The sequence below is a fragment of the Lampris incognitus genome, chromosome 3, assembly GCF_029633865.1.
Source record: "Lampris incognitus isolate fLamInc1 chromosome 3, fLamInc1.hap2, whole genome shotgun sequence".
NCBI classification, from domain to species: domain Eukaryota; kingdom Metazoa; phylum Chordata; class Actinopteri; order Lampriformes; family Lampridae; genus Lampris; species Lampris incognitus.
In genome coordinates this window covers 55,819,290-55,842,084 of record NC_079213.1, presented here as the reverse complement: position 1 = coordinate 55,842,084, position 22,795 = coordinate 55,819,290, and the positions used below count along the sequence as shown (strand labels likewise).

The 22,795-nt window shown below is 46.5% G+C and overlaps 1 protein-coding gene across 1 annotated transcript in view; it reads right to left on the bottom strand.

Moving 5' to 3' along the window:
• Nucleotides 1–22,795, bottom strand: part of ptprfa (protein tyrosine phosphatase receptor type Fa) — a 360,408-nt gene that overhangs the window by 76,503 nt on the left and 261,110 nt on the right. Inside the window, exon 18 of the mRNA XM_056277009.1 lies at nt 20,616–20,828. Within this exon, the coding sequence (XP_056132984.1) occupies nt 20,616–20,828 (213 nt within the window). The remainder of the gene's footprint in view (nt 1–20,615; nt 20,829–22,795) is intronic.

Here is a 22,795-nt window from a genome sequence, read left to right as displayed (position 1 = left end):
AACATGTATCTGATAAGACGGGGACACAGATGAAGAACGACAACATGTATCTGCTAAGACGGGGACACAGATGAAGAGCGACAACGTGTATCTGATAAGACGGGGACACAGCTGAGGAACGACAACGTGTATCTGATACGACGGGGACACAGATGAGGAACGACAACGTGTATCTGATAAGACAGGGACACAGATGAGGAACGACAACGTGTATCTGATAAGACGGGGACACAGATGAGGAACGACAACATGTATCTGATAAGACGGGGACACAGATGAAGAATGACAACATGTATCTGATAAGACGGGGACACAGATGAGGAACGACAACATGTATCTGATAAGACGAGGACACAGATGAAGAACGACAACATGTATCTGGTAAGACGGGGACACATGAAGAACGACAACGTGTATCTAATAAGACGGGGACACAGACGAAGAATGACAATGTGTATCTGATAAGACGGGGACACAGATGAGGAACGACAACATGTATCTGATAAGACGGGGACACAGATGAGGAACGACAACGTGTATCTGATAAGACGGGGACACAGATGAAGAACGACAACATGTATCTGGTAAGACGGGGACACATGAAGAACGACAACGTGTATCTGATAAGACGGGGACACAGATGAGGAACGACAACGTCTATCTGATAAGACGGGGACACAGATGAGGAACGACAACGTGTATCTGATAAGACGGGGACACAGATGAAGAAAGACAACGTGTATCTGGTAAGACGGGGACACAGATGAAGAACGACAACATGTATCTGATAAGATGGGGACACAGATGAGGAACGACAACGTGTATCTGGTAAGACGGGGACACAGATGAAGAACGACAACATGTATCTGATAAGACGGGGACACAGATGAGGAACGACAATGTGTATCTGATACAACGGGGACACAGATGAAGAAAGACAACGTGTATCTGATAAGACGGGGACACAGATGAAGAACGACAACGTGTATCTGATACGACGGGGAAACAGATGAAGAAAGACAACGTGTATCTGATAAGACGGGGACACAGATGAAGAACGACAATGTGTATTTGATAAGACAGGGACACAGATGAGGAGCGACAACGTGTATCTCGTAAGACGGGGACACAGATGAAGAACGACAACGTGTATTTGATAAGACGGGGACACAGATGAAGAAAGACAACGTGTATCTGATAAGACGGGGACACAGATGAAGAAAGACAACGTGTATCTGATAAGACGGGGACACAGATGAAGAAAGACAACGTCTATCTGATAAGACGGGGACACAGATGAAGAAAGACAACGTGTATCTGATAAGACGGGGACACAGATGAAGAACGACAACGTGTATCTGATAAGACGGGGACACAGATGAAGAAAGACAACGTGTATCTGATAAGACGGGGACACAGATGAAGAAAGACAACGTCTATCTGATAAGACGGGGACACAGATGAAGAACGACAACGTGTATCTGATACAACGGGGACACAGATGAAGAAAGACAACGTGTATCTGATAAGACGGGGACACAGATGAAGAAAGACAACGTGTATCTGATAAGACGGGGACACAGATGAAGAAAGACAACGTGTATCTGATAAGACGGGGACACAGATGAAGAACGACAACGTGTATCTGATAAGACGGGGACACAGATGAAGAACGACAACGTGTATCTGATAAGACGGGGACACAGATGAAGAACGACAACGTGTATCTGATAAGACGGGGACACAGATGAAGAACGACAACGTGTATCTGGTAAGACGGGGACACAGATGAAGAACGACAACATGTATCTGATAAGACGGGGACACAGATGAAGAACGACAACGTGTATCTGGTAAGACGGGGACACAGATGAAGAAAGACAACGTGTATCTGATACGACGGGGACACAGATGAAGAACGACAACGTGTATCTGATAAGACGGGGACACAGATGAAGAACGACAACGTGTATCTGATACGACGGGGACACAGATGAGGAACGACAACGTGTATCTGATACGACGGGGACACAGATGAAGAAAGACAACGTGTATCTGATAAGACGGGGACACAGATGAGGAACGACAACGTGTATCTGATAAGACGGGGACACAGATGAAGAAAGACAACGTGTATCTGATAAGACGGGGACACAGATGAAGAACGACAACATGTATCTGGTAAGACGGGGACACAGATGAGGAACGACAACGTGTATCTGATAAGACGGGGACACAGATGAGGAACGACAACGTCTATCTGATAAGACGGGGACACAGATGAAGAAAGACAACGTGTATCTGATAAGACGGGGACACAGATGAAGAACGACAACGTGTATCTGATAAGACGGGGACACAGATGAAGAAAGACAACGTGTATCTGATAAGACGGGGACACAGATGAAGAAAGACAACGTCTATCTGATAAGACGGGGACACAGATGAAGAACGACAACGTGTATCTGATAAGACGGGGACACAGATGAAGAACGACAACGTGTATCTGATAAGACGGGGACACAGATGAAGAACGACAACGTGTATCTGATAAGACGGGGACACAGATGAAGAACGACAACGTGTATCTGGTAAGACGGGGACACAGATGAAGAACGACAACATGTATCTGATAAGACGGGGACACAGATGAAGAACGACAACATGTATCTGATAAGACGGGGACACAGATGAAGAACGACAACATGTATCTGGTAAGATGGGGACACAGATGAGGAACGACAACGTGTATCTGATAAGACGGGGACACAGATGAGGAACGACAATGTGTATCTGATACAACGGGGACACAGATGAAGAAAGACAACGTGTATCTGATAAGACGGGGACACAGATGAAGAACGACAACGTGTATCTGATACGACGGGGAAACAGATGAAGAAAGACAACGTGTATCTGATAAGACGGGGACACAGATGAAGAACGACAATGTGTATTTGATAAGACAGGGACACAGATGAGGAGCGACAACGTGTATCTCGTAAGACGGGGACACAGATGAAGAACGACAACGTGTATTTGATAAGACGGGGACACAGATGAAGAAAGACAACGTGTATCTGATAAGACGGGGACACAGATGAAGAAAGACAACGTGTATCTGATAAGACGGGGACACAGATGAAGAAAGACAACGTCTATCTGATAAGACGGGGACACAGATGAAGAAAGACAACGTGTATCTGATAAGACGGGGACACAGATGAAGAACGACAACGTGTATCTGATAAGACGGGGACACAGATGAAGAAAGACAACGTGTATCTGATAAGACGGGGACACAGATGAAGAAAGACAACGTCTATCTGATAAGACGGGGACACAGATGAAGAACGACAACGTGTATCTGATACAACGGGGACACAGATGAAGAAAGACAACGTGTATCTGATAAGACGGGGACACAGATGAAGAACGACAACGTGTATCTGATAAGACGGGGACACAGATGAAGAACGACAACGTGTATCTGATAAGACGGGGACACAGATGAAGAACGACAACGTGTATCTGATAAGACGGGGACACAGATGAAGAACGACAACGTGTATCTGGTAAGACGGGGACACAGATGAAGAACGACAACATGTATCTGATAAGACGGGGACACAGATGAAGAACGACAACGTGTATCTGGTAAGACGGGGACACAGATGAAGAACGACAACGTGTATCTGATACGACGGGGACACAGCTGAGGAACGACAACGTGTATCTGATACGACGGGGACACAGATGAGGAACGACAACGTGTATCTGATAAGACGGGGACACAGATGAAGAACGACAACGTGTATCTGATAAGACGGGGACACAGATGAGGAGCGACAACGTGTATCTGGTAAGACGGGGACACAGATGAGGAACGACAACATGTATCTGGTAAGACGGGGACACAGATGAAGAACGACAACGTGTATCTGATAAGACGGGGACACAGATGAAGAATGACAACATGTATCTGATAAGACGGGGACACAGATGAAGAACGACAACATGTATCTGCTAAGACGGGGACACAGATGAGGAGCGACAACGTGTATCTGATAAGACGGGGACACAGATGAGGAACGACAACATGTATCTGATAAGACGGGGACACAGATGAAGAATGACAACATGTATCTGATAAGACGGGGACACAGATGAGGAACGACAACATGTATCTGATAAGACGAGGACACAGATGAAGAACGACAACATGTATCTGGTAAGACGGGGACACATGAAGAACGACAACGTGTATCTAATAAGACGGGGACACAGATGAAGAACGACAACATGTATCTGGTAAGACGGGGACACATGAAGAACGACAACGTGTATCTGATAAGACGGGGACACAGATGAGGAACGACAACGTCTATCTGATAAGACGGGGACACAGATGAGGAACGACAACGTGTATCTGATACGACGGGGACACAGATGAAGAAAGACAACGTGTATCTGATAAGACGGGGACACAGATGAGGAACGACAACGTGTATCTGATAAGACGGGGACACAGATGAAGAAAGACAACGTGTATCTGATAAGACGGGGACACAGATGAAGAACGACAACATGTATCTGGTAAGACGGGGACACATGAAGAACGACAACGTGTATCTGATAAGACGGGGACACAGATGAGGAACGACAACGTCTATCTGATAAGACGGGGACACAGATGAGGAACGACAATGTGTATCTGATAAGACGGGGACACAGATGAGGAACGACAACGTGTATCTGATAAGACGGGGACACAGATGAGGAACGACAACGTCTATCTGATAAGACGGGGACACAGATGAGGAACGACAATGTGTATCTGATACAACGGGGAAACAGATGAAGAAAGACAACGTGTATCTGATAAGACGGGGACACAGATGAAGAACGACAACGTGTATCTGATACAACGGGGACACAGATGAAGAAAGACAACGTGTATCTGATAAGACGGGGACACAGATGAAGAACGACAACGTGTATCTGATAAGACGGGGACACAGATGAAGAACGACAATGTGTATTTGATAAGACAGGGACACAGATGAGGAGCGACAACGTGTATCTCGTAAGACGGGGACACAGATGAAGAACGACTACGTGTATTTGATAAGACGGGGACACAGATGAAGAAAGACAACGTGTATCTGATAAGACAGGGACACAGATGAGGAGCGACAACGTGTATCTGATAAGACGGGGACACAGATGAAGAAAGACAACGTGTATCTGATAAGACAGGGACACAGATGAAGAACGACAACGTGTATCTGATAAGACGGGGACACAGATGAAGAAAGACAACGTGTATCTGATAAGACAGGGACACAGATGAGGAACGACAACGTCTATCTGATAAGACAGGGACACAGATGAGGAACGACAACGTGTATCTGATAAGACGGGGACACAGATGAGGAACGACAACGTGTATCTGATAAGACAGGGACACAGATGAGGAACGACAATGTGTATCTGATAAGACGGGGACACAGATGAAGAACGACAACGTGTATCTGATAAGACGGGGACACAGATGAAGAACGACAACGTGTATCTGATAAGACGGGGACACAGATGAGGAACGACAACGTGTATCTGATAAGACGGGGACACAGATGAAGAACGACAACGTGTATCTGATAAGACGGGGACACAGATGAAGAACGACAACGTGTATCTGATAAGACAGGGACACAGATGAGGAGCGACAACGTGTATCTGATAAGACGGGGACACAGATGAAGAACGACAACGTGTATCTGATAAGACAGGGACACAGATGAGGAACGACAACGTGTATCTGATAAGACGGGGACACAGATGAAGAACGACAACGTGTATCTGATAAGACGGGGACACAGATGAAGAACGACAACGTGTATCTGATAAGACGGGGACACAGATGAGGAACGACAACGTGTATCTGATAAGACGGGGACACAGATGAAGAACGACAACGTGTATCTGATAAGACGGGGACACAGATGAAGAACGACAACGTGTATCTGATAAGACGGGGACACAGATGAAGAATGACAACGTGTATCTGGTAAGACGGGGACACAGATGAAGAACGACAACATGTATCTGATAAGACGGGGACACAGATGAAGAACGACAACGTGTATCTGGTAAGACGGGGACACAGATGAAGAAAGACAACGTGTATCTGATAAGACGGGGATACAGATGAGGAACGACAACGTGTATCTGATAAGACGGGGACACAGATGAGGAACGACAACGTGTATCTGATAAGACGGGGACACAGATGAAGAAAGACAACGTGTATCTGATAAGACGGGGACACAGCTGAGGAACGACAACGTGTATCTTGTAAGACGGGGACACAGATGAGGAGCGACAACGTGTATCTGGTAAGACGGGGACACAGATGAGGAACGACAACGTGTATCTGATAAGACGGGGACACAGATGAGGAACGACAACGTGTATCTGATAAGACGGGGACACAGATGAGGAACGACAACGTGTATCTTGTAAGACGGGGACACAGATGAGGAGCGACAACGTGTATCTGGTAAGACGGGGACACAGATGAGGAACGACAACGTGTATCTGATAAGACGGGGACACAGATGAGGAACGACAACGTGTATCTGATAAGACGGGGACACAGATGAAGAACGACAACATGTATCTGCTAAGACGGGGACACAGATGAGGAACGACAACGTGTATCTTGTAAGACGGGGACACAGATGAGGAGCGACAACGTGTATCTGGTAAGACGGGGACACAGATGAGGAACGACAACATGTATCTGATAAGACGGGGACACAGATGAGGAACGACAACGTGTATCTTGTAAGACGGGGACACAGATGAGGAACGACAACGTGTATCTTGTAAGACGGGGACACAGATGAAGAAAGACAACGTGTATCTGATAAGACGGGGACACAGATGAGGAACGACAACATGTATCTGATAAGACGGGGACACAGATGAAGAACGACAACATGTATCTGCTAAGACGGGGACACAGATGAGGAACGACAACGTGTATCTTGTAAGACGGGGACACAGATGAGGAACGACAACGTGTATCTTGTAAGACGGGGACACAGATGAGGAACGACAACATGTATCTGATAAGACGGGGACACAGATGAAGAACGACAACATGTATCTGCTAAGACGGGGACACAGATGAGGAACGACAACATGTATCTGGTAAGACGGGGACACAGATGAAGAACGACAACGTGTATCTGATAAGACGGGGACACAGATGAAGAATGACAACATGTATCTGATAAGACGGGGACACAGATGAAGAACGACAACATGTATCTGCTAAGACGGGGACACAGATGAGGAGCGACAACGTGTATCTGATAAGACGGGGACACAGATGAGGAACGACAACATGTATCTGATAAGACGGGGACACATGAAGAACGACAACGTGTATCTGATAAGACGGGGACACAGATGAGGAACGACAACGTCTATCTGATAAGACGGGGACACAGATGAGGAACGACAACGTGTATCTGATACGACGGGGACACAGATGAAGAAAGACAACGTGTATCTGATAAGACGGGGACACAGATGAAGAACGACAACGTGTATCTGATAAGACGGGGACACAGATGAGGAACGACAACGTGTATCTGATAAGACGGGGACACAGATGAGGAACGACAACGTCTATCTGATAAGACGGGGACACAGATGAGGAACGACAACGTCTATCTGATAAGACGGGGACACAGATGAGGAACGACAATGTGTATCTGATACAACGGGGACACAGATGAAGAAAGACAACGTGTATCTGATAAGACGGGGACACAGATGAGGAACGACAACGTGTATCTGATACGACGGGGACACAGATGAGGAACGACAACGTGTATCTGATACGACAGGGAAACAGATGAAGAAAGACAACGTGTATCTGATAAGACGGGGACACAGATGAGGAGCGACAACGTGTATCTCGTAAGACGGGGACACAGATGAAGAAAGACAACGTGTATCTGATACAACGGGGACACAGATGAAGAAAGACAACGTGTATCTGATAAGACGGGGACACAGATGAAGAACGACAACGTGTATCTGATAAGACAGGGACACAGATGAGGAGCGACAACGTGTATCTGATAAGACGGGGACACAGATGAAGAAAGACAACGTGTATCTGATAAGACGGGGACACAGATGAAGAACGACAACGTGTATCTGATAAGACAGGGACACAGATGAAGAAAGACAACGTGTATCTGATAAGACGGGGACACAGATGAAGAAAGACAACGTGTATCTGATAAGACGGGGACACAGATGAAGAAAGACAACGTGTATCTGATAAGACGGGGACACAGATGAGGAGCGACAACGTGTATCTGATAAGACGGGGACACAGATGAAGAAAGACAACGTGTATCTGATAAGACAGGGACACAGATGAGGAGCGACAACGTGTATCTGATAAGACAGGGACACAGATGAGGAACGACAACGTGTATCTGATAAGACGGGGACACAGATGAAGAACGACAACGTGTATCTGATAAGACAGGGACACAGATGAAGAACGACAACGTGTATCTGATAAGACAGGGACACAGATGAAGAACGACAACGTGTATCTGATAAGACAGGGACACATGAAGAATGACAACATGTATCTGGTAAGACGAGGACACAGACGAAGAACGACAACGTGTATCTAATAAGACGGGGACACAGATGAGGAACGACAACGTGTATCTGATAAGACGGGGACACAGATGAAGAACGACAACGTGTATCTGATAAGACGGGGACACAGATGAAGAACGACAACGTGTATCTGGTAAGACGGGGACACAGATGAAGAACGACAACATGTATCTGATAAGACGGGGACACAGATGAGGAACGACAACGTGTATCTGATACGACGGGGACACAGCTGAGGAACGACAACGTGTATCTGATACGACGGGGACACAGATGAGGAACGACAACGTGTATCTGATAAGACGGGGACACAGATGAGGAGCGACAACGTGTATCTGGTAAGACGGGGACAGAGATGAGGAACGACAACATGTATCTGATAAGACGGGGACACAGATGAGGAGCGACAACGTGTATCTGGTAAGACGGGGACACAGATGAGGAACGACAACATGTATCTGATAAGACGGGGACACAGATGAAGAACGACAACATGTATCTGATAAGACGGGGACACAGATGAGGAACGACAACATGTATCTGGTAAGACGGGGACACAGATGAAGAACGACAACATGTATCTGGTAAGACGGGGACACAGATGAAGAACGACAACGTGTATCTGATAAGACGGGGACACAGATGAGGAACGACAACGTGTATCTGATAAGACAGGGACACAGATGAGGAACGACAACATGTATCTGATAAGACGGGGACACAGATGAGGAACGACAACGTGTATCTGATAAGACGGGGACACAGATGAAGAACGACAACATGTATCTGGTAAGACGGGGACACATGAAGAACGACAACGTGTATCTGATAAGACGGGGACACAGATGAGGAACGACAACGTCTATCTGATAAGACGGGGACACAGATGAGGAACGACAACGTGTATCTGATAAGACAGGGACACAGATGAGGAGCGACAACGTGTATCTGATAAGACAGGGACACAGATGAGGAACGACAACGTGTATCTGATAAGACGGGGACACAGATGAAGAATGACAACGTGTATCTGATAAGACAGGGACACAGATGAGGAGCGACAACGTGTATCTGATAAGACAGGGACACAGATGAGGAACGACAACGTGTATCTGATAAGACGGGGACACAGATGAAGAACGACAATGTGTATTTGATAAGACAGGGACACAGATGAGGAGCGACAACGTGTATCTCGTAAGACGGGGACACAGATGAAGAACGACAACGTGTATTTGATAAGACGGGGACACAGATGAAGAAAGACAACGTGTATCTGATAAGACAGGGACACAGATGAGGAGCGACAACGTGTATCTGATAAGACGGGGACACAGATGAAGAAAGACAACGTGTATCTGATAAGACGGGGACACAGATGAAGAAAGACAACGTGTATCTGATAAGACGGGGACACAGATGAGGAGCGACAACGTGTATCTGATAAGACAGGGACACAGATGAGGAACGACAATGTGTATTTGATAAGACAGGGACACAGATGAGGAACGACAACGTGTATCTGATACGACGGGGACACAGATGAAGAAAGACAACGTGTATCTGATAAGACGGGGACACAGATGAGGAACGACAACGTCTATCTGATAAGACGGGGACACAGATGAAGAAAGACAACGTGTATCTGATAAGACGGGGACACAGATGAAGAACGACAACGTGTATCTGATACGACGGGGAAACAGATGAAGAACGACAATGTGTATTTGATAAGACAGGGACACAGATGAGGAGCGACAACGTGTATCTCGTAAGACGGGGACACAGATGAAGAACGACAACGTGTATCTGATAAGACAGGGACACAGATGAGGAGCGACAACGTGTATCTGATAAGACAGGGACACAGATGAGGAACGACAACGTGTATCTGATAAGACGGGGACACAGATGAAGAATGACAACGTGTATCTGATAAGACAGGGACACAGATGAGGAGCGACAACGTGTATCTGATAAGACAGGGACACAGATGAGGAACGACAACGTGTATCTGATAAGACGGGGACACAGATGAAGAACGACAATGTGTATTTGATAAGACAGGGACACAGATGAGGAGCGACAACGTGTATCTCGTAAGACGGGGACACAGATGAAGAACGACAACGTGTATTTGATAAGACGGGGACACAGATGAAGAAAGACAACGTGTATCTGATAAGACAGGGACACAGATGAGGAGCGACAACGTGTATCTGATAAGACGGGGACACAGATGAAGAAAGACAACGTGTATCTGATAAGACGGGGACACAGATGAAGAAAGACAACGTGTATCTGATAAGACGGGGACACAGATGAGGAGCGACAACGTGTATCTGATAAGACAGGGACACAGATGAGGAACGACAACGTGTATCTGATAAGACGGGGACACAGATGAAGAACGACAACGTGTATCTGATAAGACGGGGACACAGATGAGGAACGACAACGTGTATCTGATAAGACGGGGACACAGATGAAGAACGACAACGTGTATCTGATAAGACGGGGACACAGATGAAGAACGACAACGTGTATCTGATAAGACGGGGACACAGATGAAGAACGACAACATCTATCTGATAAGACGAGGACACAGATGAAGAAAGACAACGTGTATCTGATAAGACAGGGACACAGATGAGGAGCGACAACGTGTATCTGATAAGACGGGGACACAGATGAAGAAAGACAACGTGTATCTGATAAGACGGGGACACAGATGAAGAAAGACAACGTGTATCTGATAAGACAGGGACACAGATGAGGAGCGACAACGTGTATCTGATAAGACGGGGACACAGATGAAGAAAGACAACGTGTATCTGATAAGACAGGGACACAGATGAGGAGCGACAACGTGTATCTGATAAGACAGGGACACAGATGAGGAACGACAACGTGTATCTGATAAGACGGGGACACAGATGAAGAATGACAACGTGTATCTGATAAGACGGGGACACAGATGAAGAACGACAACGTGTATCTGATAAGACGGGGACACAGATGAAGAACGACAACGTGTATCTGATAAGACAGGGACACAGATGAGGAACGACAACGTGTATCTGATAAGACGGGGACACAGATGAGGAACGACAACGTGTATCTGATAAGACAGGGACACAGATGAAGAATGACAACGTGTATCTGATAAGACGGGGACACAGATGAAGAACGACAACGTGTATCTGGTAAGACGGGGACACAGATGAGGAACGACAACGTGTATCTGGTAAGACGGGGACACAGATGAGGAACGACAACGTGTATCTGGTAAGACGGGGACACAGATGAAGAACGACAACGTGTATCTGATAAGACGGGGACACAGATGAGGAGCAACAACGTGTATCTCGTAAGACGGGGACACAGATGAAGAACGACAACGTGTATCTGATAAGACAGGGACACAGATGAGGAACGACAACGTGTATCTGATAAGACGGGGACACAGATGAAGAACGACAACATGTATCTGATAAGACAGGGACACAGATGAGGAGCGACAACGTGTATCTGATAAGACGGGGACACAGATGAAGAACGACAACGTGTATCTGATAAGACGGGGACACAGATGAAGAACGACAACATGTATCTGATAAGACGGGGACACAGATGAAGAACGACAACGTGTATCTGATACGACGGGGACACAGCTGAGGAACGACAACGTGTATCTGATACGACGGGGACACAGATGAGGAACGACAACGTGTATCTGATAAGACGGGGACACAGATGAGGAGCGACAACGTGTATCTGGTAAGACGGGGACAGAGATGAGGAACGACAACATGTATCTGATAAGACGGGGACACAGATGAGGAGCGACAACGTGTATCTGGTAAGACGGGGACACAGATGAGGAACGACAACATGTATCTGATAAGACGGGGACACAGATGAAGAACGACAACATGTATCTGATAAGACGGGGACACAGATGAGGAACGACAACGTGTATCTGGTAAGACGGGGACACAGATGAAGAACGACAACATGTATCTGGTAAGACGGGGACACATGAAGAACGACAACGTGTATCTGATAAGACGGGGACACAGACGAAGAATGACAATGTGTATCTGATAAGACGGGGACACAGATGAGGAACGACAACGTGTATCTGATAAGACAGGGACACAGATGAGGAACGACAACATGTATCTGATAAGACGGGGACACAGATGAGGAACGACAACGTGTATCTGATAAGACGGGGACACAGATGAAGAACGACAACATGTATCTGGTAAGACGGGGACACATGAAGAACGACAACGTGTATCTGATAAGACGGGGACACAGATGAGGAACGACAACGTCTATCTGATAAGACGGGGACACAGATGAAGAACGACAACGTGTATTTGATAAGACGGGGACACAGATGAGGAACGACAACGTCTATCTGATAAGACGGGGACACAGATGAAGAACGACAACGTGTATCTGATAAGACGGGGACACAGATGAGGAACGACAACGTCTATCTGATAAGACGGGGACACAGATGAAGAACGACAACGTGTATCTGATAAGACGGGGACACAGATGAAGAACGACAACGTGTATTTGATAAGACGGGGACACAGATGAAGAAAGACAACGTGTATCTGATAAGACAGGGACACAGATGAGGAGCGACAACGTGTATCTGATAAGACGGGGACACAGATGAAGAAAGACAACGTGTATCTGATAAGACAGGGACACAGATGAGGAGCGACAACGTGTATCTGATAAGACAGGGACACAGATGAGGAACGACAACGTGTATCTGATAAGACGGGGACACAGATGAAGAACGACAACGTGTATCTGATAAGACGGGGACACAGATGAAGAACGACAACGTGTATCTGATAAGACGGGGACACAGATGAGGAACGACAATGTGTATCTGATAAGACGGGGACACAGATGAAGAACGACAACGTGTATCTGATAAGACGGGGACACAGATGAGGAACGACAACGTGTATCTGATAAGACGGGGACACAGATGAGGAACGACAACGTCTATCTGATAAGACGGGGACACAGATGAAGAACGACAACGTGTATCTGATAAGACGGGGACACAGATGAAGAACGACAACGTGTATCTGATAAGACGGGGACACAGATGAAGAACGACAACATCTATCTGATAAGACGAGGACACAGATGAAGAAAGACAACGTGTATCTGATAAGACAGGGACACAGATGAGGAGCGACAACGTGTATCTGATAAGACGGGGACACAGATGAAGAAAGACAACGTGTATCTGATAAGACAGGGACACAGATGAGGAGCGACAACGTGTATCTGATAAGACAGGGACACAGATGAGGAACGACAACGTGTATCTGATAAGACGGGGACACAGATGAAGAATGACAACGTGTATCTGATAAGACGGGGACACAGATGAAGAACGACAACGTGTATCTGATAAGACGGGGACACAGATGAAGAACGACAACGTGTATCTGGTAAGACGGGGACACAGATGAGGAACGACAACGTGTATCTGGTAAGACGGGGACACAGATGAGGAGCAACAACGTGTATCTCGTAAGACGGGGACACAGATGAAGAACGACAACGTGTATCTGATAAGACAGGGACACAGATGAGGAACGACAACGTGTATCTGATAAGACGGGGACACAGATGAAGAACGACAACATGTATCTGATAAGACAGGGACACAGATGAGGAACGACAACATGTATCTGATAAGACAGGGACACAGATGAGGAGCGACAACGTGTATCTGATAAGACGGGGACACAGATGAAGAACGACAACGTGTATCTGATAAGACGGGGACACAGATGAGGAGCGACAACGTGTATCTGATAAGACAGGGACACAGATGAGGAGCGACAACGTGTATCTCGTAAGACGGGGACACAGATGAAGAACGACAACGTGTATCTGATAAGACAGGGACACAGATGAGGAGCGACAACGTGTATCTGATAAGACGGGGACACAGATGAAAAACGACAACGTGTATCTGATAAGACAGGGACACAGATGAGGAGCGACAACGTGTATCTGATAAGACGGGGACACAGATGAAAAACGACAACGTGTATCTGATAAGACGGGGACACAGAAAAAGATGCTGACACATGGTCGATCTTATGGACATGAGTTCAGGATGGCAGATAAGGTGATAAAGAAAGAAAGAACAGAAGACAAGAAGGGGAGTCAGAAGGAGGTAACCCAGGGAGGGGGGGTGCTAGCAATGTGTATGTGATGTGTCCCCTCTTAGTTCAGGGGTTTAATCCCATCACATGTGGTGTCTGAGATCTGATCTATCGTAGTTCCTCTGAGAAGCAGTCCGCCTCCTCAGCCACCCATGAGCCCTGCAGTTGTGCAGACACCCCACAACCAAGACAACAGCAACCCCCCAACGCCGGGGCCACCGGGGCCAGGAGCCAGCAGACCTGCAGCCTGGCACGCCAGGCGGCCTCGCCCGGTGCCGACCATGCAGTGTCTTTGTTCACGTCTGCGTGTAAGTTTGTGCCTTCGTGTGAAGTTTGTTTTTTTATTTTGTTCTTCGTTTTTTTTTGTTTAATGTCTGGGAGAGCCGGCGGTGGATCGGTTGAGGGAGCTGACGGCCCTTTCCGGAGCTGCAGCCGAGAGGAAACACCGAGGCGGTCTGGTGGCGGCCTCGCTTCGTGTCGACTGTGCAGTGTTTTTGTCCGCGTCTGCGTTGTCGTGTGGGGTGTGGGGGAGGTGTGTCGAAGGGGTCTGGCTGGGAGAGACGGCGGTGGATCGGCTGAGGGAGCCTGGTCTGCTGCGTCCGGTGGCCCAGGGACCACGGCCCTGGCTGGAGCTGTGCCCGGGGAGGACACAGCGAGGGCGGTCTGGCAGGACGTGGAAGCGGGGCAGGCTAAGCTAACTGCTAGCCCATGCAGACCGGCGGTTCCAACAGTCCTCCTGGCTGGCGTTCGGTCTCTGGACGGAGGACTTTGTTTGGACTGTGTTGCACTGAGTGGACTGTGTTGTTAACCATTTGTGTGTGTTTTTGTTGCTTTGTTCTCTGTTGTTGTATGTTTTTGTGGTGTCGTTTTGGGGAAATTCTGGATGTGTGTTTTTGTGTTGCACTGCTGTGGGCTGGGAGAAACACAACTTGGTTTCTTTGTGTAGGCAAGTACATGTAAGAAATGACAATATGTTGTTCCTGATTCCTGCCCCCAAGCCAGTCCCCAAAAGCACAACCCAGGCCCGCACCCCCAAGGCGCACCCCACCACCAACCCACTGGCGCAGGCGCAGGCCACATCTGCAGGTGTGGGACCCAAGCAGTGGCGTAAGTTTCACTTGAACATTGGGGGGGGACACATTTAGCGGGGGGTCAGGGGGTCCTCCCCCTGGAAATTTTTCATTTAAGCTAACATAAACGTCTAGGGGCTACTGATAGCAAGCGCTAGTTAGCTAGCTAGCTAGTTCATGAGGGGGTCTGAACTGATAAGCCCAAACACAAGTTATAAACTAGATAAAGCTATAATTCATCCGGAAATACGTAAGAAAATCTAACTCAGAAACCCCAAAGGTAAGAAAGGGTGGTGTACTGGGCTAGACAAGCACGCTGGCTAGCTACGTTACTTACACTTGCTTACACGCTCATTCATGCTCCGGTCTCCTGGTTGTCAGGAGCAACTGCAAGACAGCAACGAGGTCGGCAATCCCAGTGGCAAGGTTAAAACGGTATGGTCCAAGCATAGGGGTGTATGAAATTGTTGGAAAACAAGTAGGAATGACATTTTAAGTAGTTCGACTGTCTGTGTTGTTATTTTACCTTTTTTGGCGAGGGAGTTAACATTATCATTCATGATGTATTTTTTGGGGGGGACAAATTCACCTCTTCTAAATATTGAGGGGGACATGTCCCCCCTGACCCCCCCATAAGTTACGCCTGTAGACCCAAGCCACAGACAGCAAGAGCAGACCGCTGGCCCAGAACCGGGTCCTGTGACCAACAGACCGACATACTGCCGGGAATGCCCTCCCAGCAGGCAGGCAGTGAGGTCTCCATGCCCACCCACACCCGATGTAGGGGTGAGGCCCACCACACTGCCACCTGGCAGACACCCCATCCAGCTGCATGTACCTAGCATACACTCACATAGTCAAATACACCCAACCCACGCCACCCAACGGCAGCCACCCTGCCTGGGGTGGACAGGGCCCTGCCAGCACCCGCTGACAGTCAGACATGGGGTACTCCACCACCTGCAGCGCCCGTCATAGAAAAGCCACACAGCAGGTCACATCTCGCCCTGCTCAACTATGTCACCAGCCCTCCCCCCATCTTGTACACATATCTCCACTTTTTCTTCTGCACCTCCTGCTCTTTTCCTCACCTGTCCATCACTTCCACAGGATGCTGTACATAGTGGACGCTGTGGGTCACCCTTGTGGTCCAGCCTCGTCTCCCACTCTCTCCATCACCACAGCTGGAAGTGGTCCCACTCTTTCTACTGCCCGTTTTACCCAATCTCACACTTCCCAGTGTGGCTACCACCAATCGGGCCCAGACAGCCTCCCTCGGTGGCCTTTTGCTCCAGTTACCCAGTCACGCCCCTGTTCCTTCACTTCCCACCATCTCTCTCTCTCTGTCTGTCTGTCTCTCTCTGTCGCTCTCTCTCTGTCTGTCTGTCTCTCTCCCTCTGTGCCTTTCTCTCGCTCTTCTTACATCCATCTTACCTAAGCTTATGTCCCCTGTCTTCCCCTATTTTCAATTAATGTGATTAGGTTGCTGTCTTTATCTTTACTTATCTTCATCTATATTTATCTATCGTTGTCGTTATCTTCATCTTTATCTATTTTTATCTTCATCTTTATCTATATCTATCTTTATCTTTATTTATCTGTATTTTTGTCTTTATCTTTATCTATCTTTATCTGGGAACAGGTATTCAGGAACAGGTATGCAGGGACAGGTATGCAAAGATAGGTCGCAGGGACAGGTATGCAAAGATAGGTATGCAGGGACAGGTCGCAGGGACAGGTATGCAAAGATAGGTATGCAGGGACAGGTCGCAGGGACAGGTATGCAAAGATAGGTATGCGGGGGCAGGTCGCAGGGACAGGTATTCAGGAACAGGTATGCAGGGATAGGTATGCAGGGAAAGGTATGCAGGAACAGGTATACAAGGACAGGTATGCAGGAACAGGTTGCAGCGACAGGTATTCAGGAACAGGTATGCAGGGACAGGTATGCAGAGATAGATTGCTGGGACAGGTATACTAGGACAGGTATACAGCGATAGGTATGCTGGGACAGGTATGCAAGGACAGGTATACAGGGATAGGTATGCAGGGACAGGTAGCAGGGATAGGTATGTAGGGACGGGTATGTAGGGACGGGTATGTAGGGACAGGTATGCAGGGACAGGTATGCAGAGATAGGTTTAGCCTACGCTAACAATGCTCCACAGCTTACATGCTCAATGATTTGTAGCCTGAACCTTAATGCAACGTCATGTCACGATCATTTGGAGGCAAAACAACAAGCGGCTTGTCGTCTCTAACCTGCACACAGAGCGCAGCACACTTCCCCCATAACGCCTCACACCATGTGGCGGAAGCCTGACACCTACGCTCAGGTGGGAATAGACTTTTCTTTTTCTTTCTTTTGTTTGCTTTTTTTCTGCCCGTTTTCTCCCCAATTGTACTTGGCCAATTACCCCACTCTTCCAAGCCGTCCGGGTCTCTGCTCCACCCCCTCTGCTGATCCAGGGAGGGCTGCAGACTACCACATGCCTCCTCCCATACATGTGGAGTCACCAGCCGCTTCTTTTCACCTGACAGTGAGGAGTTTCACCAGGGGGACACAGTGTGTGGGAGGATCACGCTATTCCCCCCAGTCCCCCCTCCCCCCAAACAGGTGACCCGACCAACCAGAGGAGGCGCTAGTGCAGCGACCAGAACACATACCCACATCCCGCTTCCCACCCGCAGACATGGCCACATGTGTCTGTAGGGACGCCCGACCAAGCCAGAGGTAACTCGGGGATTCGAACCGGAGATCCCCGTGTTGGTAGGCAACGGAATAGACCGCCACGCCACCCGGACGCCCCGGAATAGACTTTTCCTCTTGTTACTGAAACCCCTTATAGGCACCTGTCACACCAGCATTGGGATTCTATTTGGAATCGTCACAGTGGGGCGGCAGTGGCTCAGGAGGTAATGCAGGTTGCCCAGTAATTGGAGGGTTGCTGGTTCAATTCTCGGCTCCTCCTTGCAAAAAGTCAAGGTGTCCCCGAGCAAGACATCTAACTGCTCCCGACGAGGTGGCTGTTGGCGTGCATGGTTCACATCAGTGACGTCGGTGTAAGAGTGCGTGGGTAAATATGTGAGACAGTAAACTGCTCTGGAAGTACGCGCTACATAAAACCCGTCCATTTAGTCCACTAACAGTCAGGGATCTGCTGACAGGCGCCAAGTACATCTGCACGATGCCTTTCCATGGATTTCACCAAACTGCCTGACTGTGTTTACCTGTGACGGGGCGACTGCACAGGGGAGTCCAAGATGGAGGAAGCTAACATTAAAGCGGTGCCATATAATCCCATGTAAATAGTTGTGCTGTGCCAGAATGTAGACTGCTACGTGACCATGTGCAGCATGGTTAGCAGCCAGCAGTGCAGCGGGACTGCATGCTATGAATAACCATCCATTATCCAAACCACTTCTCCCAGCCGGGGTCGCAGGGGTGCTGGACCCTATCCCAGCAGTCACTGGGCGGCAGGCAGGGAGACACCCTGGACAGGCTGCCAGCCATCACAGGACCCACACCCACACCCACACCCACACACACACACAAAAACACACACACCTAGAGACAATTTAGTACAGCCGATTCACCTGACCTACATTTGAGATCCTTTATTGATCCCCGTGGTGAAATTCCTCCCTGCATTTAACCATCTTAGCTGTGTAGCTAGCAGCAGGGGGCAGCCACCGTGCACCACCCGGGGACCACCTCCAGTTGGTCTTGCCATGATTCGGTCAGGGGCACAGACAAGAGTACTAACCCTACCATGCATGTCTTTCTGATGGTGGGGGAAACCGAAGCACCCGGAGAAAACCCACCGCAGACATGGGGAGAACATACAAACTCCACACGGAGGACGACCTGGGGTGACTCCCCCTGGGTTGGACTACCCCGGGGTTCGAACCCAGGACCTTCTTGCTGTGAGGTGACAGCGCTAACCACTGGGCCACCGTGCTGCTGTCTTTGGACTGTGGGAGGAAACCGGAGCACCTGGAGGAAACCCACGCAGGCACAGGGAGAACATGTAAACGCCACACAGAGGCTGACCCCCAAGGTCAGACTACCCCGGGGCTCGAACCCAGGACCTTCTTGCTGTGCTAACCCCTGCACCACCGTGCCGCCTTGGTATGAATACGGATTTCATTAATTCAACTGTGTTTAGTGTTTTTGGTCGCCAAGCTTTTGGCACGTGAAAATGTCTTTGCATGTTGTTCTGGTGTGGCAGTTTCTGCTAAAACTGGGGTCTTAATCTGTTACCCCACAGTTTGTACTGTTACCCCACACATAAAAACAATGTGTTTGCCTTTGTCCATGCCCTCTTCTTTTCTTGTGTGACCTTTATTCTGTGTCGTTATTATTAGTGTTTAATGCTTATTATCATTATTACCATTTTTATAACTAGTAGTAGTAGTAGTAGAAGTGGTAGTAGCAGTAGTAGTAGAAATAGTAGTAGTAGTAGTAGTAGAAATAGTAGTAGTAGTACTAGTAGTAGTAGTAGAAGTAGTAGTAGTCGAAATTGTAGTAGTAGTAGTAGAAAATAAAGTTGTAGTAATAGCATCTTTCAGTAAGTGGTGGTCAGTGACTGTCACTCACAGACTCCGGGTCTTTCAGGTCAGCCAGAAGGAAGCACCGGCACTGCTGCTGCCCTGGCAGGGGTCTGTTGTAGTAGCCGTTGTAGTTCCTCTGGTCTCCCACGGTGAAGGTGTCAGGCAGGGTGTCCAGCTTGGCAGTGATGTACGGCTGCAGAAAGTCCTGGTTCTGTCTCCGCCGCCTGTGTAGACTGCTGATGTGGCTGGCTTCCAGCAGCTGCCGGTAAGGTATGCAGACAGCATTATCATGACATAAGTTATCCCAATATTATTATTATTATGATTATTGTTGTTGTTGTCGTCGTTGTTCTTAATCCCCCACAGCCAGCACAAAACCATTTCGTACAAAAAAAAGGCAATGTAAATGAGCACAAACGTCAGGGATTTAGCCCAGTAAGAAACAAGGAGGGGGGGGGGAGAAGGCGGAGCTCATGGATGCCACGTCGTCATCAAGATGGCGCTGTGGACGGTAGCCTCGGTTCTGCGCTCTCAGGTGTTTCCCATCCCCTTAACCCCTCAGTGTACTCTCAGCTCAGTATTTACCACTTTCAATTCTAGGAAATACACTAAAAATTTGTAAAACACCAAGTCCCTTGAGCCTCACCATGTGGCTTGATAAAAACCACCGCCATAGTTGTAGTTCTTCTGGTTTGCACAACAGCATCGTAAAATATGTCTACAGAATACATCAAATATTTACGGCAGCCAAAACATAAATTACACCGCATGTAGGTGGTTTATTTGGAAAAAAACAAAAACAAAAAAAACAACATATAAATGTTGATGCTTTAGCGTATTTTAAAACCATATAAATGTTGATAGTTTAGGATATTTTAAAACCATATAAATGTTGACGGTTTAGGATATTTTAAAACCATATAAATGTTGACGGTTTAGGATATTTTAAAACCATATAAATGTTGACGGTTTAGGATATTTTAAAACCATATAAATGTTGACGGTTTAGGATATTTTAAAACCATAAAAATGTTGATGGTTTAGGATATTTTAAAACCATAAAAATGTTGATGGTTTAGGATATTTTAAAACCATATAAATGTTGATGGTTTAGGATATTTTAAAACCGTATAAATGTTGATGGTTTAGGATATTTTAAAACCATATAAATGTTGATACTTCATGATATATTAAAACCATATAAATGTTGATGGTTTAGGATATTTGAAAACCATAAAAATGTTGACGGTTTAGGATATTTTAAAACCATATAAATGTTGACGGTTTAGGATATTTTAAAACCATATAAATGTTGACGGTTTAGGATATTTTAAAACCATATAAATGTTGATGGTTTAGGATATTTTAAAACCATATCAATGTTGATACTTTAGGATATTTTAAAACTATATAAATGTTGATGGTTTAGGATATTTTAAAACCATATAAATGTTGACGGTTTAGGATATTTTAAAACCATATAAATGTTGATGGTTTAGGATGTTTTAAAACCATATAAATGTTGACGGTTTAGGATATTTTAAAACCATATAAATGTTGACGGTTTAGGATATTTTAAAACCATATAAATGTTGATGGTTTAGGATATTTTAAAAACATATCAATGTTGATACTTTAGGATATTTTAAAACCATATAAATGTTGATGGTTTAGGATATTTTAAAACCATATAAATGTTGATGGTTTAGGATATTTTAAAACCATATACATGTTGATACTTCAGGATATTTTAAAACCATATAAATGTTGATGGTTTAGGATATTTTAAAACCGTATAAATGTTGATGGTTTAGGATATTTTAAAACCATATAAATGTTGATACTTTAGGATATTTTAAAACCGTATAAATGTTGATGGTTTACGATATTTTAAAACCATATAAATGTTGATACTTTAGGATATTTTAAAACAGTATAAATGTTGATGGTTTAGGATATTTTAAAACCATAAAAATGTTGACGGTTTAGGATATTTTAAAACCATATAAATGTTGACGGTTTAGGATATTTTAAAACCATATAAATGTTGACGGTTTAGGATATTTTAAAACCATATCAATGTTGATACTTTAGGATATTTTAAAGCCGTATAAATGTAGATGGTTTAGGATATTTTAAAACCATTTAAATGTTGATGGTTTAGGATATTTTAAAACCATATAAATGTTGATACTTTAGGATATTTTAAAACCATATCAATGTTGA